This window comes from Chrysoperla carnea, chromosome 3 (genome assembly GCF_905475395.1).
Source record: "Chrysoperla carnea chromosome 3, inChrCarn1.1, whole genome shotgun sequence".
In the NCBI taxonomy this organism is placed as follows: Eukaryota; Metazoa; Arthropoda; class Insecta; order Neuroptera; family Chrysopidae; genus Chrysoperla; species Chrysoperla carnea.
In genome coordinates, this window is record NC_058339.1 from 13230604 (window position 1) to 13254825 (window position 24222).

The window sequence follows — 24222 nt, forward strand, 5'->3', positions numbered from 1 at the left end:
GAATAGTTTTAGAGAAAAAGATACCCGGGAAATAAGAAAAATTCGTAAGCACAATTCGTAGCGAAAACCAATTTGGCCGCCGTACTAATATTAATAATAATACTAATAAAAATAGAAACTTACCATTTCCCTACGTAGTATTGCCAATTGTGTATCCAATGTCGTTAATTTACGACCACTATTTGCCGTAACTCGAACATCATTATTTACAGATGATTGTTGAGGGGGTGTTGTACTACGTCCAACCAACGACGTGCGTGGAGGCACCACAGGAGCAAATCCATTAGTCGAAGGTGGCTGTGACACAGACGCTGATAACGGTGGCGGAGGTGGTGAATTAATTGGTGACGTTTGTTTAAATGGATTTGTATTTCTAAGTGGCTGTGTCGGTACACTTTCCACATTTGATAAATTAAATCCACTTAAACTTTTTGGTAACGGTGGTAATCCTTGTAACGAAGACATTGCATATGAATTATTATACTGCTGTTGTATCCTGTAAAGAAGTGATTCAGGTATTACAGGATAATCATCGATATTGGGTGAATGGGTTGTAACTGTTATATTATTATTTGTTTCCGATTCGTTAATTGTTATTTGACAACTTGAATAACGCACTTGTTTACCATTATCACCCACTTCAAACCAATCAGATTGTTGGATTTTCGATTGAACTATTTTTTCACTTTTGATTTTATTATTTTCTAAATCACTATTATTTGAACTAGTGCTGCTTACATTGCTACATGTGTCATCGGATTTTTTACGTTTTAACAATTGATTATTATCACTGTGTTTTAACTCCATATGATTATTGTTATCAATTATTAAAACTGTATGAGTTGAACCATTATTTTCGTTACCTAACGAACTAAAGTAATCCGAATCACTTTCTGATGCACTATTTACTTTATTATATGTTATATTATTATTATTTTTTAATGTTACATCATCCATTGATTTAAATAATTTCTTAGTTTCGTTATTTAACGGACGTATTTTACCATAAATTGATTCAGTATGCCCATTGTTATTCTTTACATTTTCTTCTACTATTGATTTTGGTTCATCAGTCTTATTTTCATTGTTGCGTAAACTAGGTGATCTATAAACAATTGTTCGAGAAGATGAATCACTTATATTATTTCGATTGTAATCTCTTGTTAAATCTTCCGTACTTTTCGATGTCGAGGATGATATTTGTAAACGAGAACGTGGTTTAGGTAAGGGACGATCAATATTCCGTTTGGGTACATTTGGTTTGTATGTACTAATTGGTACGGTGACTTTTGTTACAGGATTGATTGATGGTACCAATTCAACCGTTTGGGTTGTTGTATATTGATGTTTACGTGATTTTGCCAAGGCTTCTGCAACAATAGCCTTGGAAGGACGAGGTGGCACCGGTGGTGGAGGTCGTGTTGTATCACGAATTGTACTTTGTCCATTATTTGAACGCATTTTTAACGATACTTTAAAAATTCAAAAATAAACAAACTTTATAGGATCTTCGTTTAAAAATCACATTATAACAATCGATCACTAAAACAATCTTTCACTTAGAAAATCACCACGATTAACACTTTTATAAATTCTTATTAAATAAAAGTTACTTTTTTTTATTGAATTGACTGATGTAGTCACACCATGACCACAGAAGAGTGAATCATTTTATAATATGTATGATATTTACTAGTTGATGAAGTTACTCTAGGTCTGTTGTACGAATGCCGCTAGCGAATGTAACCGCTATAATACTTTGGAACACACGGTGGGAGTACACTGTACACAAAACACAACGTATTAACAATAATAATAACACAACAAACACTATTATGAGAACTGACTGATTGTAAAGTACCAAGTACTGTGTATAGTGCGGGAGGTGAATTAACAAAAACAACTTGGAGGAAGGTAAGATTATAAAACACAGAACGAACAAAATAATCATAAATACAAGTTACTCATACTAAGTTTATTCAATAATAGTCGTACGCGGTGTACATGTATATGTTACAGTTAAAACACTTAACCCGTCAAAACTACTTGTAACTGGCAAAATTAGTCAAAAGTACTTTTGACTATACTTTCGATGCTTACTTTCACTTCAATTATTTTTAACTTCAAACAGTGATGTTTACGAAAAATGTTTCAAACAAAAGTTGTTTATTTTGTTTATAAGGAACATTTTTTACATTTAAACTTTTGTTCTATCTCTAACGGCTCGATCTCAATTTGTACGTCCTAAGCATGCTAGAAAAAAATTCAGCTTCATATCCTTTTTTCTTTTTTGAGTTATCGTGTACACAGACGAACAGGCAGACAGCCGGAAATGGACTAATTAGGTGATTTTATGAACACTTACACCAAAGTTTTGGTCGTTGCATCAATATTAAAAAGTAAAAAACAACATGCCCGTGCTAACTCGACCACATTTAAGACATGGCAAACTCGCAGATCAGTGAAAGAACACAATTACAGGGTTAATCAAAAAGTAAAAAACGGTTTTCCTCTAGTGATTAAAACTAGCTTTGACCAGAAGCGTCAGTCAAAACTACTTTTGACCGTAAATTTGCAGTCAAAAGCACTATCAGCCAATGATTTTCTGGTCAAATTACTATTGACCAACCTGTGCAGTCAAAAGTACTTTAGCTTGTTTTTTTTTTCAGTTATAAGAACTTTTGAATGGAAAAGTGTTTTGACTGTAACATATACATATTAATACATATACACATACATATTCGTAGAGCAAACAAGTAGATACTTAGATAGTGACCTGACTAGTTATCATTGCCGGTGTTTAATAAGAATGTATTTTGTATTTATAGTATTTAAGTTATCTATTTTGACTATTATGACTTAAGACTCTGCTACATTCAGTATACTTCCTCATATTATAGACCCCCTTTCATAATATCTTTAAAGAAGATTGGTGCCATTATGAAGGAAATGAGATAATATGATTGTATGGAAGCAAACAAGTTTTTGGACTTTTCACTTACTTCTATACATTGACTCAAGAAATTCTAGGTTTTCTAAATTTTCAGGACCGCTAGATATTTTGTTAAAACATGTTTTATCGAATGGCGCCTACTTTAAATCCAACAAAATAAATAAGAGTAATGGTTAGGTTAAGTTAGGTTAGGTTAGGTTAGGTTAGGTTATATTGGCTGTCCATGAAGGACACATTTCGGCAAAAGAGCCCATTGTGATAACATATATGTGTTTTACCACCTTTCCGATGATAATTTCATTTATCAGCTACTTAATTTCAGAGGCTGAGTGCACCTCCTTCATGCATATACACATATATGCACTACACCAGCCCATCATAACTATTAATTAAATTAATTTTGTTGCGACGACGTGAATCGAACTTGTTGCGGGCGGAATTGGTTACGCTTTAACCAACTAAACTAATAGGGCGACAATAAGGGTCATAATTGAGGATAATTTAATACAAATTATGTGTACATGATTTAATATACCCCGATACTTTTTGACTAGAATAGTAACGTCATAACAGTCACATCATAAAATATCAACTATAGTTATCAACGATAACACCACAGCAAATATTGAATACAACAAGTGAAAACAAACAATTGACTGAGTTAATTGTTGAAATACCATGTATAGACAGTGTTGTTTACTCTGTCACATTACACATACATACATGTCACACATATATAACTGATAATCCCATATTAATACATAGGTACTATAATACATAGTGTTGATGCGCAATTGTTTGTTTTTTGACGTCACGTAAATAACAAAAGATAATCACTTTTAAATATATTAATACATACTATAAAATTTGCACCTAATTAAGGCCCTCGTGGGTAAACAGTGATGTTTACAAAAAAATGTTTCAAACAAAAGTTTCTTATTTTTTTATAAGGAACATTTTTTACATTTAAACTTTTGTTCTATCTCTAACGGTTTACAAGATGGGTCCTACGGACCCAAGACCCAATTGACCTATGATGCTCATTTACGAACTTGACCTCACTTTTTACGTCCTGAGTACGCTGTAAAAATTTCAACTCGATATCTTTTTTCGTTTTTGAGTTATCGTGTCCACAGACGGACGGACGGACGGACGGACGGACGGACGGACGGACGGACGGACAACCGGAAATGGATTAATTAGGTGATTCTATGAGCACCTATACCAAAATTTTTTTCGTAGCATCAATATTTTTAAGCGTTACAAACTTGGGACGAAACTTAATATACTATGTATATTTCATATATACATGGTATAAAAAGAGTATTGAAAAAACCTTATCGTACAACTTGAATATATCTTCCAGTTACTAGACTAGAATTACAATTAAGTAATGTGCTTGCTGACTGCTGTTGACTAATAAGTTTACGTAGCCTGACATTGTCATATCATTATTGTAATATGTACTAATAAATGTTATGTAAATTATAATAATACATATACATATTAAGTGCATTAGAAGAAGAAGCGTATTTAAAATTAAGGTATATGTGCAATAGAAATCTGTTTAAAGTAGATAGGACAAAAAATTATATGCATTTCTCACATTACTTTCGTATACACAACAATATGTGTAAAATTTATATTCCAGCTTTAATCCGTGACTTCGTTTGTACGTATTTGCTAGTGTCCGACCGAATTTTTTGATAACACAGGCACATTGATCCGATTTTATTGGAACTTTTTTGAACCCCACTAATTTTGAGTCATTCTCTTCAGTTGTGATGTCAGTTTTTCGCTAGTTATCACTAAGGTGCCTAATTCAGGGACCAGGAGTCTATATTCTTGAAACCTATTATAGCTAAATTAATTTGAAAAGTATGGCCCAAATTTAGTAGGATTACATACTTGGTTTATCAAAATTGGATAAGATTTGAATGTGATAGAGCAAAATTAAATTTTTGGATTCTGATGACGTCATAATGATCAAAAATTTGATTTTCTTGATAACACAGGCAAATTTGATCCGATCTTATTGGAATTTTTTTTGAAACCCACTAATTTTGGGTTATTCTTTTCAGTTGCGTTGTCAGTTTTTGGCTAGCTATCACTTATGTGCCTAATTCCGGGAACCGGACTCCATATTCTTGAAACTTATTATAGATAGGTTAATTTTGATCACAAATTTGAAAAGTATGGCCCAAATTCAGTAGGATTAGATACTTGGTTTATCAAAATTGGATAAAATTTGAATGTGATAGGGCAAAATTAAATTTTTTAGATTCTGATGACGTTATAAAGTTCAAAAATTTGATTTTCTTGATAACACAGGCAAATTTTATCCTATCTTTTTGAATTTTCTTTGAAACCCACTAATTTTGGTCATTCTTTTCAGTTGCGATGTCAGTTTTTTGCTAGAATCTGCCTTTTTCACCGCTTTCTAAGAAAACCTTAGCATAAGACTTACAGTGAAACAAACAAAATAGAAAGTTATTCTATTGTTGACTACATTTTTTTTATATTGTTGAATAAAATATATTAAATAATTGAATATTGACATATGTATGGCCTTTGACTATAATATTTATCAAAATAGGCATATACAGCTTGTTTTGCATTCAAAACAACATTAAGGTAGTACCAGCATGAAATCACTTTTCGACAGATTTGGCCGAATTTTTTTTCTCGGGTTTATAATAGCTTTATTTATGAATTCCTAAAATTTCATAATTTTTGACCGTTTAGATCGCGAGATATTTAAAGACAAAGTTCGCGATTTTGAGGGTCATGTCCCATTTAAAGCATGTAAAATGTCCGGTCTCTCCAACTATTTTTTATGATATTATTATATATTGAAGAAAAAGTAGAAAAAAATGTTTATACAATACAATTCTAAAAAAAAAATTTAGAAATTAATTTTCACTTTCGAGATATTAATTTTGACGTAAATTGATCGAAATTGGGACGTTGGCATAATTATTTCCCATTTTAAACGGTCAAAATTTCTGAAACTTTGGGAATTAATAGTAAGCATTATTAAATTCTTAAATTTAATTTTTCGTTAAATTCTGTCGAAAAAAAAATTGTACCATTGCTTTAACATAGAAACTGCAAATACCATGCTGGAACATCCTTAACAATAAATAATAACATATCATCATAGTTAGTTTAGTCAATCATCAATATTTACATAAAAATAAAGTGCATGTATAACATTTCCATCCTTCCGGTGGGACAAAATCGTAATTTATTATAACGCACAGGTACTTAATACATTGTTAAACAGTATTTGAAGGTCATATCTATGAATAGAATATTTATTAGAAATTTTAAATATATATTGTTTGAATTATTACGTAGACTGTCTTTGGTTATTAATCATGCAATTGATCGTCAATCAAAAAACAATAGAAAGTAAAAAACATAAAATTTCTAACTCAAATCAAAACAATATTTAATCCGAGGAACGATATCCGCAAGCAGGGTAGCCGCTACTAAATGATATATATTCAAAGAACATAAATAAGTTGGGGTATACAACTAAAAGCGCACGGTTCTTGCCTTAACTATGCGGCCCTTAAGGCGTAACCAATTCCGTCCGCGGTATGCTTAAGGTAGCGGGTTCGACTCTCGCCGTCGCAACAAAATTAATTTAATTAAAGTTATGATGGGCTGGGGTAGTGCATGGTATATGCATGAATGAGGTACACTCAATCTCTGAAATTGAGAAGCTGATACGTGAAATTATCAGTGGCAAGGTGGTAAAACACATATATGATATCACTATGGGCTCTATAGCCTAAGTGTGTCTTTCGTGAACAGCCAATATAACCTAACCTAACCTAAGAAAGATTTTGAATATGCAAATCTTCATACTTACAACACACATTATACGAATGTTAAAAACATTATTATCAACAATAATTTTTAAGAATGAATTTAAAAAAGGCATATTTCAAATATGAATCACGTTTTTATTACACAAATTGTAAACAAAATATGAATTAGTCGCTCATATCATATTTAATTTTTTTTAAATTTTATTTTAAGAAATTATCAAGTCTGTGAATATACCATAATCCCACAACCAAAATAAATTCTACGCGGGTGAAAATTAGAAATGATGAAGATAAGAAATTAATAAAAGTGGAAAATTTTTAACAAGTCAGACATTTCATAAATGCTGTCCGCTATCGTTAATTAAGGGCCACAAAATATAGATACCAGGAGTCCGAACGTAATGTTGAACGAATGGTATCTCCGCTTTGATTAGGGTAACGAAATCGAGCCTTGGAGATAAACTGAAAATAGAACAATATCTTTGGCTGGTATTAAAATATTCACGAAGTTATCTCCCACGATTTTTTTCCGGACTCTCCCGAACCTAAGTAAATAAGTATTTAATGAAAGAGAATTGAAATACACTCGCACTAGGACTCGAACCCTGATCTCTTTGAATCAAGCCAAGCGCCTTAGCCAGTTAGGTCAAACGTTAAAGCCACTCAAGTCTCTTTAATTAAAATTACTTCACAAGATATTTGTCCATACATGTTTATGTCAATGTATCATTAAACATCAATTATAACCGAGAGGCTTTGACGTTTAAAATTGTATACAAGTTCTAGTAAACAAAACAAATAATAAATAAGTAGGTAGCTACTATTAAAGCAAGGAATTATTATTTTGATGATTTAGTAATGATTTTTGAATACGGACCTTACAAAATGAAGTACATTTTAGTATTTTATCTGAATAATAAAATTATATTTAAATAATAGTCCTATATTTTATCTATGATAATAGTTTTAAAAGAATTGCCGAAATTTTAATCATTAAAGATGAAAAACTAATGGAAATCATAAAGATACATATCTTTTATATACGGCAAATAAATAGGAGTAAACGGTCTAACATCAAACGATTCAACTAATTTATGCTCCGTCTATTTTCAGATATCTAACAAGAAATCTTTACAACATTTGGGTGCTCAAGATTCATGAGAATTTGTTTGCGTAATATAACTTTATTAGAATATTCTTATTTTTATCAACTCTATCTTTCAAAACAATGTTTATAATAACAAATCAGTAAATTTGTAACTTCAGCTAGTTAGCCTAATACTTCGAACAAGTTTCAAAATTTTCGAAAACTTATACAAATGGCGGCCGGAAGGCGATGTAAAGCTGTTTTTGGACCCTTTTGGGGAGTGTGAAACTACATTTAACAAGACAAAACACTACCACCTGCTTAAAAGGTGAAAAAATATTTTCACATTTTACGCAGCTAGCACAACATTTTTTGCTTACTAAACGTAATTTCACACTCCTCTAAGAAGTCCAAAGAACATAGTAAAAAAACAACTTTACATCGCGTTCTGCGATTTCAATTTTTTTAGTAAGATTTTACTGGCGTATAGCTTAACAATACCAGTGGTGACCTCTTAACTTATTTCATAAAAAGTTAAAGTCAGTATTACAGTAATGACCTCTATGGTGCAGTACAAAAAATGAATTTCAAGTTACAATGTTTACAATCATTGTAACCAAAAAAATTTACAATTCAATACAAAAAAAGAATTTATTTAACAATTATGTACAAAAACAAATTTAAAAAATACATTTTAAAATATTCCAAAACGTTTTCAGTTGTCATATTTCACAAAAACCCCACCTTACCCCATATTTTAACTAAGTGGCATTAGATCCTAAAAATCATACGAATAAAAAATTGTAATTTTAGAACAACATAAACACGCTCTTATAAGTTACTTAACAGTCATAAGGAATTATAAATCACTTAATTGTATTAATAAATAACTTATTTTTATTTTCTTGATCTGACAGAATGACAAAAGGTACACAGAACACAAATAATTATACACTTAACTATTTAAATTACGCGGAACTGTATATGCGGAAACATGAACTACGTATTTCAAAAACGGATACTACCGAATCTAAAAATAAATACATGAATTTAAAAACATACCTGAATCTATTTATTATTAAATTTCCACTCTTGACGGCACATAGGACAATGTTGATTGACTTGTTGAGAATGTAACCACTTAACAATGCAATGAATGTGGAAGCAATGAGAGCACTGGCCCCAAACTAAAGGACAATCGTCACCGGGTAATTTACAATCGGGACAACAACCATCAAATGCCATACGACAAATTCCACAATTATCATCATTTGCAACCCAACGCCATGTTGCTACACCGGTCCAACCTATTTAATTTCATTAATTTTATATTATTTATTTTTAATATTTTTGCCTGTCTATCTTATACAAAAACAATAGTTGATATTATAACCTAACAATTTATTACATTTTTATATGAACTTACTTTTAACAGTTACTTTCATTCTTGCATTTGATCGAAATTGTATTTTATTTTCTTGTTTAAAATTTATTATTGAAAAAATAATTCTTCGTGAACATTTAACAAATTAATTGTCTAGATTTTAATTTTTAACGTCTTTAAAGTTTGACAGTTTGGCATAACATTCAAGAGCAAACAAAATAAACAATTTAACCAACTGTGAGAAAAAAATTTATGGTATCCATAAGGATCATAGATATACAAGTCAAAAGAATTTATTAGAGATCGGAATTTTATCAATTGGGATCTGACAAAAGGAGGCATGACACCTGGTTGTCAAAGTAGAAACTAATTTCAAGTTACAGCTTTTAGTGTTGAGCATTGAAAAGTTTGGAGTTGATTACTTTTTGCAAGTTATAATTACAACGATAATAAATAATTGATAAAAAAATTAAATTATGGCGTCTTGAAAGTATTTATTTCAATTTAAGAGCATGAGAAGAGTAACGTGTTGTGCGAAAAATTGCCAAAGTCGTTCCAATGCGAATACAGATCTGAGTTTTCATAATTTGCCTCAAGCAAGCAAATATTACACGAAAGTTGAAAATTTATTTTGGTAATTTTGAGAAAATTGATGTCTTAAAATTATGGTAGAAAACACTGCAATTAAAATATATCTTACCAAGTCAAAAAGTTTGCTCACTTCATTTAAAAAAAAAAAAGATTATGTCTTATCAAGTAAGTACAAAGTTATAATGTATTATTGAACTAATATGTGCAAATCTAAAAAGATTACTGTGTTTTGACATCAAGAATACTTGAAGATATATTTATTTATCTATATCGATTTGATGAGGCTTTTCTTTTAAATTAGTTGTTTGTAAACAGTATGACGTTAAACTGAACACATCCTCCTCAGCTCCGATTTTATTTTTCCACATTTAATCACATGACTTGCTTTCAAAAGTCTTTCATATTCAGTAAAATTACGATTACTCGGTTTTGTTTGTCCCCAACAACAAATTTCATTAATATTAATCATTCTCTTCTTGAAAAATTGAACAAAGGGTATGTATTGCTATGTTATTTTTAAAATGTGTCACTTTATGTCAGCCATGTTTTTTTAGCCCCGCCCATAGGTCAGATCCCAATAATATTTCATATTTTCAAAAATAGATGGAAATTTTAATTTAAATAGTTTTATAAGTAATTTAAGTTTGCGTAATTTAAGCAACTAAAATGTGTTTAATTACTATAAATATTCTTAGTTTATGTTTTTTACTTTCATAAATTTAATAATTCCGACTAAATATGAAATTTAATAAAAATTGAGTCATTGTTGTAATTACATCTCTTAAGATTTTTTCTCTATTATTACATCAAAGTTATTGTTTTTTCACTAGATAAGAAAGATATGATGATATTTTAAAAAATTAACATTAATGACGACGTAAATAGAAAAAATTTATAGAAACTGATTAGATTTAAAAAAAATTTTATAAAAAATAAAATAGGGATATTTAACGAAAAGTTAATTCGAAATTCACGTAATGGCGACAGGTGCTGGTAAGGTTATAATGCGTTAGATTCAAAACACAAAACATCATATTGATTCATAAATTCGTTTTCTAGAAGGTAGTAGTGATTCGACAACAGATTTTCCAAGTGTACCGGGTCAAGCACACGTAAGAATGCTTATTAAATCATTTAAAATAAAAACAAAATTGATAAATAATTAAATATTTTATAGAAAATAGCCACAATGGAAAAGGACGCTGAAAATATGCCTATTAAAAAATCACGAGTGGATTTACAATCGTTACCAACTAGGCAATACTTAGATCAAACTGTGGTTCCAGTTTTACTACAAGGTTTATCATCTTTAGCAAAAGAAAGACCGCCGGATCCAATTGAATATTTAGCCGCTTATTTATTGAAGAACAAAACAAATTTTGATCAAAGTAGTGGAACGTCTCCGCCATCAAGCCAAACTTAATGATAGTATTCTTTGAATTATTTAAGTAAGGATAATAATGTGTTTTTTATAAATAATTAATAATAATAACTTGGAAATTGACGTATTCTGCCTTATGTATATATTTATTTTGTAAGAGCTGCATATCCAGTGCATATTAGTTTTTTAAATAAATAAAACCGTTCCATGAAAATACATAACTTTGTGATAAATTTTGTTAGTTGTTTGGACAAATATATAATTCATTTGAATTCATAAAATTAATGCATTTTATTTGTTATACTTCTAGAGCGGAAAAAAGTCGGTAAGCAAAAGTAAATGAATGCATTGATAAAAACAACTTCTTTTATGGCTTATAGTCCCACGGGACAGCACCCTTTTTGTTAAACGATCAAAAATACTTGAATCTTTATTAGTAGCTTCGTTTTGTCGAGTCTACCAAACTTTCTCTAACACCATTCGAAACTGCTGCATTTTCAAATGATCGAAATATGCCGAGTAAATCAGCTTTTCTTCATACTTCTTGAACGGAGAAAAGTTTATAATACCGGTACCGGTGCCTGTAAGCATACGTAAATGAGTGCATTGATAAAAACAACTTCTTTTATGGCTTATAGTCTCACGGGACAGCACCCTTTTTGTTAAACGATCAAAAATACTTGAATCTTTATGAGTAGCTTCGTTTTGTCGAGTCTACCAAACTTTCTCTAAGACTATTCGAAACTGCTGCGTTTTCAAATAAGCATGATCGAAATATGCCGAATAAATCAGCTTTTCTTTTTGATGAATACATACTTAGTTTTAATGCATTTACAAGATAATTTAATAAGAAATTTGAGAAATATTGTGTCCGACAAAAATACTGCACCGTTTGCGTTTGACAAACTTGAGTTTAAGCATTTTTGTTTTTCAATACATACATAGTTCAATTTTGTTGAATTGTTTAATAACTATTAATGTTATCAAGTGGTCAAAGTGTCCGAAAAATTTCCCTAATAGTAAATGATAAGTAATCATAAAAAATCTTAATTGGGTTTAAACAATTTTTTTTATAAAAAAGGTTATAAATTTCCACATCGTCACAGTAATTTTCAAAGGGTCGTATGTCAAAATTTGGCTTTTTTTACTCTATTTTAACTTAATTATTCAACACGATAAATATTTTTAAGATTACTTATCATTTCTTATTAGCGAATTTCCTCGTAGGGAAATAAAGAAGCTATTGCTTTTGTACCAATTATGGAAACATTTCTTCAAATATAGTCCATCCATCCTACCTATTACAGTTCAACTGCCAATTCACTGACAACTGCCTCTCGTGCCTAAGCCTAAATTCAACTCTGGCTGCTCCGCGAACTAATTAAAAATCTTTTTCACTCTATCAAAATTTAATTATTTTTATTTGAGCCATAATACAGTATACTACCACTTTTTGGAAGAATGACCTACTAAAAATTAATTAGACTTGAAAAACTACTTCGTTTTTTTCATAGATATACAGATATTTGATGGAAATAATTAAAACACACAATTTTTTCTTAAACAACTATATTTAGCTTCGTACATAACATACAATTAGAGAAACTATTCTTAACATAGCAAGAAAACATTAAATTAATTTAATTTAATGGATTTTAAAATATTAAATTACAAAATTACTAAGGAATATTTAATAATACAAAGTACAAGATACACAAATTATGATAAACGAAATTCTAGTTAAGTTTTTAACAAAATTTAAACATCATTACAAATTTCAGCTGCAACACAAACACAAGTTCTTCCACCTTTGCCATTTGGAAGACATATATGGCCTGGTGAACAATTTCCATTATTAAATTGACAAACAGTTGCTTGTGGTGGGCATCTTTCAGGTACAGCTACTAAACCGTATAATTTAGTAAAACCTCCAAGTGGCACTTCTAATGATTTACGCTCTGTTAATGTAGCTCGGTCAACACTTTCAATTTTCAGTCTAAAAGAAAGAAATAATTTAAATAAATAATTCCAATTGAAATTGAATGTTCATACCACCCGTTGACCCCTTTCCCAATGTGAGGCTACTACGTTGATACTAGTTGTGAATAAAAACCTTACTTACGTTTGCCAATCTGTCCAATAAAAATGCGAGGGTGTTATAGCTAATCCAAATGGATATTTACACTCTGATGTAATTGTTTGGCTGGCTCTAGTATCAATATTAACGCATTCAATTTTTTGAGTACCAGCATCTGCATAACATAATTGATCTGTCTGCCAATCGATTGCTAAAGAATTTGGAAGCAATACTGAATTTCCTTTTAAAAATATGCCACGACCTGTTCCATCCATATTTGCCCATTCAATTTTTGGAGCCAGTCTGTTCCAATCTGACCAAAATATTTTGCTAAAATTAAATATATAAATGCGTTAAATTTTTGTAACATAACGGCAGAATCCTTTGATGCTCACACGGAATTTTACTTGGATAGCAATATATTTATTATTATATTTGACGTTTGCAGCGAAATTATTTTCCAAATAATTTTCGGAAAGAATTAGCTGTATGCCTTAAGTGCAATAGTTTTTGTAATAAAGTGTGGAACATATAAAAAGAGTTAAAAGTTGCTCTAACTCAACCAAGACAATGACTGGCTCATTTACATGAAGAAAAAAATATAAGAGATATTAAGATAATTTTAAGAGTGCAAATTCTGGTTTTAATAATTTCGCTAAACTTCCCAGGTAAAGTTTTCGTATTATTGGTTTAAGTAACATGCAATAAAATCTTACCCACGATAAGGATGAACAGCTACACCACGGGGATTTATTACATTTTGTGAGAATAAAATTTTTCTTAATTTTGTTTCCAAGTTGGCCACTTCGATGGTTTTAGTAGATGTGTCGGCCCAAAATATATTACGTGATACCCAATCGATACTTATACCTTCAGGGGAACCAATTCCAGATATTAGAAACTCATTAAATTCTGATCCATCGTATGCTGAACTTTTAATTTTCTTTTCCTCAATATCACTCCAATAAACTCGACCCTCTGTGCAATCAATATCAATTGCAATTGCAAATTGGTTAGCTTTCACGTTAATTGTTTTACCACGATTTCTTTTATTAGCATTGAAGGGTATTCTCAATGTAGCAATTTGTTGACTTGCTAATAAAAATCCACTATCAAGTTTTGGAGCTGGTTTACAATAACTACCATTTCCAATAAATCCATCACTGCATTGGCATACATGTTTATTTTCTGGTCCCAAAATACATTTGGCGTATTGATCACAAATGTAAGGATCGACTTCACAAGTATTTTCTGATCTACAGTTATAACCATCACCAAAGAAACCAAACTCACATTTACAAATATAACCATTAACTAATAAATCGTATTCGCAATACCCATGAAGCCCACAATTATTTTGAACACTGCAATCAACTGGCTGTGGTCGACATTCATTTATTCCATCACCAATAAATCCCGAATTACATTGGCAATAATATGTTTTATAATTATTATCGTATAAACATTCAGCGTTTTCCTTACATGTACCCCCACCGCAAGTGCCATCCAAATACTGACAAGTTCCATTTTTATCAAGAGCAAATCCATCCATACACATGCACTCGTATTTTTGTGTGTATGGCGAAATAACACATTCTGCGTTTGGTCCACAATCATCCTTCGTAGAGCAATCATCTTCTTTAAGGCAAGTGTATCCATCTCCAACAAAACCATCTAAACAAACACAAATATCAATACCTTCCTCTGGATTAAAAACACATTCACCATTTTCGCCACAATTCTCTGCTTCTCTGCATGATTCAACTTCTTGTCGAACACATTCAAAACCATCACCTTCATAGTCTGCATTACATTGACATTGGTAGCGATTTAAACTTGCAATGTAAACACATTGGGCTTCAGGATGACAGTTATTTAAAACGTTGCATTGCCCTGAAATAAACGAAGTTATAATTATGAAACGTAATTGTTATTGGTCTATTTACATTTTTTTGTTCCGTTTGACCCCATAAATTCAATAACAGTTCCCGGATATGGTATACATAATGATGAATTGAGTGTATAGTAGTATCCAGATGGACAAAAACATGTGTGGGAATCTAAACATTGAACTATTGGTCTGGCGTACTCTAAAAAATAAGTACTTTACGGGTTATCAATATCAATAACTGGGATAAATTTGTTTATTGGTCATATTTTATTATTTGTATGTGAAATGTTTGAAAATATAAAACAAAAATCCACACAAATTTAAAAAAAATAACTTAAAAAACTATCTGGAAAGCTCTAAAATATATAATTGATAATGTAATTATCTTAAATACAAATCAATAATTGTATTTAATTAGAAAAAAAAGAAAAAACCTTTGGAATCGGGTGTTTGCAGCTAGTAGTAAATAATATTTAACATTGATTCTGTGTTAGAAATGCTTTTAAACACTAGCTGTATATAAATATTATCGAAGATAAAAAATAAGAACTCTAGGATATTTCGAAATAAATTTCGATTTTTATCGAAATTTATCACTAGCTGTATATATCAATCATAAAGAATTTTTTTAAACTTAATAGAAACATACCACTTTCTTCATTTAAATTTGCAGTAGCCTCAGTTGGGGGACTTGGTTCTACATAATCCGTGTCTCGAATGCAATAATTTGGTCGCTCTAGAAATCCTGGTGGACACCAACATTGTCCGTTACTACATTGCTTAGCATATTTTATAACATTTGCTTCAGTTGTAGTTGTTGTACTCTGATCATTTTCTTGTGGTAAATATTCTTCAGTAGGACTAGACGTATCATTCGAATTACATATCACACCATCCCCGACGTATCCAGGTAAACACTCACATCCATAAACCTCATCTTGTATTTCAACGCATTCTCCGTAAGGTGAACAATTACTCAGAGTTCTACAATCCTCTCCATTATCTATATTATCATTGCTAAGTGATTGACAACTCAATCCATTGCCAGTAAAACCAGGATTACATTCGCACCGACTGTAACCATCGGACTTCACACAAGTGGCATGTACATCACAAGTATCTGGGCATTCTTCTTCTAATTCGCATCTTCTTCCATCACCTCTGTAACCTGGATTACATTCACATGTGAAACTTCCTTCTTCATTCAAACAACGTGCATTTTTATCACAATAATGTGTTCCTGTTGAACATTCATTAACATCTACACACATAACATTATTTTGAGGATCGTAAATTTCTTGATATCCAGGTTCACAAATACATCGAAATGAATCACCCTCAACCAAACAATAACTGTTTTCGCCGCAAGTTGTCATACCATACAAACACGGATCTTCTTCTACAATAAAATAATTTTTTTTTTTTAATTTTTAGTATTAAAATGTCACCCTATTAGCTCAGTTGGTTAAGGCGTAACCAATTCCGTCCGCGGTATGCGTAGGGTAGCGGGTTCGATTCCCGCCGTCGCAACAAAATTAATTTAATTAATAGTTGTGGTGGGCTGGTGTAGTGCATGGTATATGCATGAAAGAGGTGTACTCAGCCTCTGAAATTGAGGAGCTGATAAATGAAATTATCAGCGGAAAGGTGGTAAAACACATATGGTATTACAATGGGCTCTATAGCCTAAGTGTATCCTTCGTGGACAGCCATTATAACCTAACCTAACCTAACCTAGTATTAAAATATTCGATCGCGCTGCTAAAGTGGTTTACATATTTTTCTATTCACAAGATCTGAAATATAAGAATAAAAAGAATATAATAATTTTACCTTCTAATGGAACTAATTTGCTACTTGTTCCATATCGAATAATTTTCTCTGTATTTTCAAATTTAATAAATATTTTAGATGTTTTCATTTTGAATACAGTAATATTCGTAGGATCTTCAAATGGGCATGTATCGAAGGTGAATGTTTGTTCTACATGATACGGAATCTTTTCACTGTTTTTATTTAATTTAAGTACTTGATCCGATCGTGATTCAAGTCTTCCTTTTTCAACTAAATTAAATTCTTCAACAATTATCGATAAAGATACTTTTGCATCTGGTGGTATAGGTGGGATTGTTCCAATAATTTCAGTTTCTAAACGTAATTGATCGAATACATCCAAACCGTGATATCTATTTGTAATTTTCACTTTATCTCCTGTTTTTGGAAATGTTAAAGTTGCCGTATGGTTAAATACTCCACCAGTTAATTCATAGCCATTTTTAACTCCACCAGTTCGTTTTGCTACAAGCCATGATATCACACGTCCTATTACATTTAAACTTGGCATATCGTTACCAATTATAGGTGGAATTCTTGATATTGCAGTGTAAGCACGACCATCAGGCATTACGATATACGAATGCAAGTCCAATTGAGATAGAGGCTCGCCATTAATCGTTCCACTAACTTTCCCAATTACTCTTATTGGAATATCTACAAGGAGAAATATTTGTAACATTAAATAAATGCTTTTAAATAAAATAATTCAATGACTCTTTCCCTTCATTCGTTTTTCCATATGGCCTGTGATTTAATGAAACTAATATATTTCAATCCCATCTTTAGATTCTTCAGGAATAGAGATAAATTGAAGTGAGAATATTTTATTTTGTAAATATTTTCGTCTGGTACGTTTATTAAATAAGTTAGTTTAGTCAAAGATGCGCCAGATTAAGGAAAATGAAATAAACTTTCAAAAACTGATGGAATAATGTTCCTTGGGTGTCAAATATCATTCGTTGGGTGTCCGTGTAAAAGTTGACTTTATTAAATAGACAACTTGTATTTCATATATGTTATACCAGGTTTTAGTAAAAAGTTAACAGTTTATTTCATTATTATTATATAGGCAACTTGTATTACATTAGTGTTATACCAGGTTTTAGTAAAAAGTTAACAGTTTATTTCATTATTATTATATAGGCAACTTGTATTACATATATGTTATAACAGGTTTTAGTAAAAAGTTAAAAGATTATTGTAACATCTTTTACTGCATAGTTAGTTAGACCTCAAGCCCCCTCAAGGAAATGGAAATGTGGTGTCACCTCAAAATAAATTGAATATTGCTTATGCTTACCATTTTTTAAGCAGGTTTTACCATTTCCAAAATATCCATCATTACAAACACAACAGAATCCACCTTCCAAGTCAACACATCTTGCTTTACTATGGCATGTTATATACCCCACTGAACATGTATTTTCTTTGGCTGTAGGTGTTGGCAATTCATCTATAATAGAAAACTTTTGAAATATGATGTTTTTCTTGGATAAAATAATAATATTATTAATATTTACTTTTAAAATTATCAGGTTGTTCGATTTCGTTGGTAATGTGAAACATCCACAATCCTGGTAAGTTTGTATTTGTTAATCTAAAAATACAATTTCAGGGTTAAGAAAAAAGTACTACATGATGAAAAAGATGATGATCTTGATATCGATGAAAATCTGGCAAAAAAATGCCTTTTCTGTAACGATTTTCCGACATGGCAACAAGTTTCCAATATTACTCACACAAGGAAACAAAAATTTGCCAAGTCGTTAACAATGTGTGTTTGTCAGAATTTTGAGTCGCATGGTTGAAAAGTTCGAGGGAGGGTTCGCTTTCCACCCAACAACAAGTATTTGAAAATTTATAAGAAAATTTCGTTGCACTTACTTATTTATGTTTGTAATTTGATCCGTTCCAGATCCTTTTAGAAGAAATGTTTGCCCTTCATGAGAAATAAATCCAGCTTGTGCTCTAGCATCCGGTAGACCAGATTCAGATCGTTGTGCTTGGATCCATTGTATACCAGTATCCGGATACAATAATGTTACATACGAATTATTGCCATTACTTCCAATAGCTACTTGAAATGTATTCACTTTATCATTTTGATTTGCATAATATCCAACTTCATACCATGTTGCTATGAATACACTGGTCGCTTCAAAGTCCGTTGAATTTGAAAATGAATTATGTATATTAATATTGAAACGATATAAAATACCAGAATCATTTGTTTCTCTGTACGATACAAAACCTGAGGTTCTTGTATCGATGTTTGTGTATAATGGAGCAATAACTGCATAATCTAATGGAAATTGGACGTTGATGAAAATTGGTATGTCCGTATCAAAAGATAATAATCCTTTTGTATTGACCTAAACAGACGTAAAAACAATTAAAAATGTGAAACAATAATGCAAACACTTCATTCTGAATACACCGTATTCGTTTCTTTCTTTCCCTCTAAAAAACTTTCTTTAAACCAGGTCCGTAACTAGGGCGTGGCAAAGGAGGTATCCCCGCCACCGGCGGGAATTTTCGATAACACAGGCAAATTTGATCCGATCTTATTGGATTTTTTTTTGAAACCCACTAATTTTGGGTCATTCTTTTCAGTTACGATGTCAGTTTTTGGCTAGCTATCACTTATGTGCCTAATTCCGGGAACCGGACTCCATATTCTCGAAACCTATTATAGATAGGTTAATTTTAATCTTAAATTTGAAAAGTATGACTGAAATTTAGTAGGATTACATACTTGGTTTATCAAAATTGCCAATATGGTACTAATAAAGTATCGCGGCCACGCGTGTCATTGGTTTACCATGCTTCCCCTATGGTAAATAAACTTTGTATTCATATAGTTGTCTATTACATATCTAGTAATCTATTTCATGAATTTAAGAGTAATCCAAAATAGATTGCCACTAAGGTACAACACTTTACCGTATCATAAAAACTATGTTCTTCATTAAAAAAAAAATAAAAACATTGAAATAAAATTCGGTGAATCACACAGATACAAATCGTTTAAAATTGTAATGCATCTCATTCAAAAAACATAAATGGTATATTGACTTTAATTTTCTAAGAATATTCATTTAATTAAAATGAATGCAAGCAACTGTAAAAAGTAATTTTAAATGAATATTATTATGCGGGCCGGGACACAGTACGGCGGGTTTTGTTTTAAAAGCGTTTTATTACTATCATATTCATTAACATAAATGACTAATTACATTTTATATATGAAATTTAAGAAATATTAAAATACATAGTTGTTTGTTTTATGTTATTTAAATTATTGTGAGAGAATGATTTTTATAAAAATTTATACTATAATTATTAATTATTTTAATGATATACCATCCATATGTTTTAGCAAATTTTTATACATTATCATTTTATTCAATGGTGAATTTTTATAACACAATTAAATAGGGTATTATGGTTATTTAAAAATAAATCATGAAATTTGAAAAAAGTTAAAATTTATGTAAAAATATACTTAAATATTCTGATTTTGAGTCATAAAAGCACATTTTTCTTGTAAAATATTAAAATTAAAAATCGTAATTTTTAAACCTGAAACGCGGGTAAGCCCTGCTGTGATGTCATAGCGGTATGAGTCATATACCATCAATTAGTTCAGTGTAGACAGCTGGGTATAATGTATACATAGATAATAAGTATTTGTATTTATTATAATCAGATGTCTATGAATATATCTGTCAAATTTATTCGTGTTATTTCGTATAGTGATACCCATCAAATTGATAACGTCATCAAATTGGATGCCCGCGTTTTTGACAGTTTAAAAAAGGTTTAAAATTTAATTTAAGTTTTTGGCAAGAAAGCGTGTGTATTTTTCCGAAATAAATTTTTGGTGGCTTTTTATTAGCAAAATCAACATTTTGAAGTATTTTTTCAAAAATAGTGGAATACCCTATTTAAAATACAATTTTTAAAATAATCAATAATTATCTTATTAGATAACTAGCATGACATCCGTCCGCTTCGCTGGGTTTAAAAGTAAAGATCGTCGCGTTTTAGTCTCCACCTCCTTTTCTCTCACTTATCCACCTTCTATAACACTCGAAATAGTGATAGGGATTTTTTTACACATTCAAAAGTATATGCAGTACAGTTTGCAATTTTTTTAAATGTAAAATAGTCATAATGCATTGAGTATATCAGAAAACCCTGGTTGCACAGATGGCCATAAATTGTATCTCTCGTTCACACTTTTTACGGAAATCTGTATGCTTTATAATGCATAAGGGTAAGATAATCACATAGCTTCGGAGTACTTTTTAACCTTATAATTTTAAACGGTGAAAAAAATGAAAGCATTACGAAATCGTTAAATTTGATAGGATACTAACTCCAAAAATAGATAGTTAATACAATCACTTTTTAATTTTTGAATATTCATAAAAATTGACTACAAATTCTATAGATTTGTTATGTGTATTTATATATTATTCATCGAACTTATTATTAAAAATGAACTTTTAACATACAATTGATAACCTTTTCATATTTAAAAACAATCTTCAACATGACATGAATAACTTACTAAATTTTATGATAATTTTTATACAATTTAATGGTTCAGTTTTTTATTTAATTTATAAATATATTTAAGGCAAATTAAATACTTTGTAGAATAATTTTAGCTAAGGAACCTAACAAAAATAAAATTTTCAAACATACGTAAACCGTAAAATATTATAGTCATATTAATTATTAATGACAGTGGCTATGAAATATTTAAAATTAAGTATCAGCTCCTAACAAATAAGAAATTTTTGTGAAAGTGCCTAATACATCTGTAATTATTTAGTTACTGAAAAGTTCAATATTGATTTACAGTGTATGTTCAATATTGTGGGCAAAAATAATACGGAACCTTTATATATTTTTATATTGATTCTATTTATAAATAATTATATTTGTAATTCAAAACTAATCAAAAATATTATAATTATTTGTAGTTTAAATGTTTATTAATAAATAATATATTTGGTAACTAAGTTCACTTAGAAACTAGTTTATTCTAAAATTCACTGAAAATTAGAGTCATCAAACACAAACTAAACCGATTTTCTTGAAGCTTAGCTATGGAACATTCTCGATCAAGTCACTTCAACCTTTTAGGAGCTACAATTCCACAGATACACATAGATAAACAAATCAAACTTATAGCACCTCCTTTTTGTGTCGGGAGTTCAACTTATTTTGATATAACATGTCTAAGAACCATCAAAAACCTGCTTTCAAATAAAAATCGGTTCAACAGTTTAAAAACTATGGTGCCGCAGACAGACAGACAGACACACATAGCGATCAAACTTATAACTTAGTTGTACCATCTTTAAATCAGTAATGATAAGAAAATATCCAAAACAATAAATGATTATATAATATAAACACTAAAGAGTTTCAAACAAAAAACTTTTGTTTGAAACTCTTTTTCGAGAACTTCACTAATTTAAAAAAATTAAACTTAATCTTTGATAGTTCTCAATGTTCTCATAATAAGTATTTATAATATAAATTTTTATGGCGGGAAAAATTTAATAAAATATTTTTAGAAATTACAGTCAGAAAGAAAACATCAATGTAATAAAACCCTCTAAATGTTATATATTCAAATATTTTATGCTTATTTTGCGCGTGCACGGCACCGGCGAGGCGTACAATTACTTACCCCGTCAGCACTCACGTCAAACGTTCGGTAATATTTAGTCACGTGATGCGAAATTCGCTCACTTTTCGCTTTGTAAATCATAACCTCTACATAATTTTATATAAATTTAAATTTTAATACACTAATTAAAAATAGTTTGATTACAAGATTATTGAAAGATGTTTGAGAGTGAAAATATTAGAGCAGAGATAATAATCTAAATAATTAAATTCATTTTAACTAATTTCACCATATTTCTATCACAAGTTTTTTTAATTTACTGAGTATAACTTATATTAAACTAATGAAAGTATACGAAACGGCCCGAAAATTTCCGGAGTTCATATATTTTTGCTTACAATTTTACTCTCATGATGAGAAAAAATCTCATTATTCCTGAGGACTTGAAAAAAATATTTCTTTTAAAACTGTAGATATAGATTGTTAAAATCTGAAAAATTCATATTTCGAAAATTATATGAAGATTAAAAGTTATTTATTTTTTAAATCTAGCGTGAGTTAAATGCTCATTACGCGAGTGCAGACGGGTTAAAAGAAAATCTTCATATTTTTTAATTATTTAAAAGATAAATTAAACCTTAAATTGTAATTTTTTTTAAAAGATGAAATAAAATAAACTTACATAAAGTCCCTCATAGGTTTGTCCATAAAATTTAATTGGCACATTTAATTGAATTCGTTCCGATGATACTTCAAATCCTTTAGCTAATAATGTGTCAATACCAGCTCCATGTGGATATAGAAAATCAATACTAATTGTATTTATATATTGAATTGATGATAATAATAATATGACAATAAAGCACACATTTAAATGTCGTACTCCCATTGTTAGTAGTTAAACGGTTGGTAATACGTTAACTACTTGCGCGATAAAATATATTATTTAAACTTGTTGTTCCCTGTTTTACACTCATGTTTGATCTCCCACCAATCACATATCAAATATTATTGAAACTCTAAACTGGTCTCGAACTAAGGTTTGTTGAATCATCATTCATATTCATCAATTATTATTGAAGAGCTCATTTGTATTATTTGTTCATTGTTATCATAAAAATAATTATCATAAATAAATCTTTACATTTTCAACTAAAAAAAAAAATATACTCCATTGTGTGTGTATTGGACAAATTCAGTATTAAACAGCATTCTTTTTAAGTTTATTCAACTATCTGCTTTTTTTTCAATCGACTCGATTTATCTTCTTAACTTCAATTACAAAACTGAATCACGTTTTGAGGACGTTATTTATATATTATTATTATCATTTCCTAAAAGCTTAAGAAATGATTTTTTTTATTTAAAAGTATCTTTTTCTTGGTTTTCCTTTCGAGTTCGTAAATGAGCAACATAGGTCTACTGGGTCTCGATTTTTTGCAATTTTCTCAAGGGAAAAAATTTTTATGTATCGATTGGATGCATAGTTTCTGAGAAAATCGCTCTTTGTGTCCAATTTTGGGTTATAACTCA

The 24222-nt window shown here is 30.1% G+C and overlaps 3 protein-coding genes across 4 annotated transcripts; 1 reads left to right on the top strand and 2 right to left on the bottom strand.

Moving 5' to 3' along the window:
* Positions 1 to 368: 368 nt before the first annotated feature.
* On the bottom strand, positions 369 to 9480 carry LOC123294768 (anaphase-promoting complex subunit 11). 2 transcript variants are annotated; one of them, XM_044875909.1, is made up of 3 exons: positions 9306 to 9480; positions 8942 to 9186; positions 369 to 496 (listed from the first exon to the last, which is right to left on the bottom strand). In XM_044875909.1, exons 1-2 carry the CDS (start codon positions 9322 to 9324, stop codon positions 8948 to 8950), a joined length of 258 nt encoding a protein of 85 aa, XP_044731844.1. In that variant the 5' UTR covers positions 9325 to 9480; the 3' UTR covers positions 369 to 496; positions 8942 to 8947. The 2 variants fall into 2 exon arrangements, with proteins under 2 accessions (XP_044731844.1, XP_044731843.1); XM_044875908.1 differs by lacking the exon at positions 369 to 496 and adding an exon at positions 8596 to 8657.
* A 1229-nt stretch (positions 9481 to 10709) lies between these two features.
* On the top strand, positions 10710 to 11437 carry LOC123295780 (protein dpy-30 homolog). The gene is made up of 3 exons (XM_044877230.1): positions 10710 to 10847; positions 10914 to 10966; positions 11032 to 11437. The coding sequence occupies exons 1-3, from the start codon at positions 10832 to 10834 to the stop codon at positions 11275 to 11277; spliced, it is 315 nt and encodes a 104-aa protein (XP_044733165.1). The 5' UTR covers positions 10710 to 10831; the 3' UTR covers positions 11278 to 11437.
* Positions 11438 to 12793: 1356 nt separating this feature from the next.
* Positions 12794 to 23655, bottom strand: LOC123295193 (nidogen). The gene is made up of 9 exons (XM_044876442.1): positions 23372 to 23655; positions 18924 to 19411; positions 18560 to 18636; positions 18340 to 18492; positions 17037 to 17693; positions 15853 to 16602; positions 14029 to 15205; positions 13358 to 13642; positions 12794 to 13231 (listed from the first exon to the last, which is right to left on the bottom strand). The coding sequence occupies exons 1-9, from the start codon at positions 23576 to 23578 to the stop codon at positions 12994 to 12996; spliced, it is 4032 nt and encodes a 1343-aa protein (XP_044732377.1). The 5' UTR covers positions 23579 to 23655; the 3' UTR covers positions 12794 to 12993.
* Positions 23656 to 24222: the final 567 nt, after the last annotated feature.

Coding starts and splice junctions, on each gene's coding strand:
- LOC123295780 (XM_044877230.1), top strand. Junction 10,967..11,031: donor GTGTACCGGGTCAAGCACAC/GTAAGAATGCTT, acceptor AATATTTTATAG/AAAATAGCCACAATGGAAAA.
- LOC123295193 (XM_044876442.1), bottom strand. CDS start 23,578: ATGGGAGTACGACATTTAAATGTGTGCTTTATTGTCATATTATTATTA. Junction 18,637..18,923: donor CAAATTACAAACATAAATAA/GTAAGTGCAACG, acceptor TTGTATTTTTAG/ATTAACAAATACAAACTTAC. Junction 18,493..18,559: donor ACAACCTGATAATTTTAAAA/GTAAATATTAAT, acceptor TTTCTATTATAG/ATGAATTGCCAACACCTACA.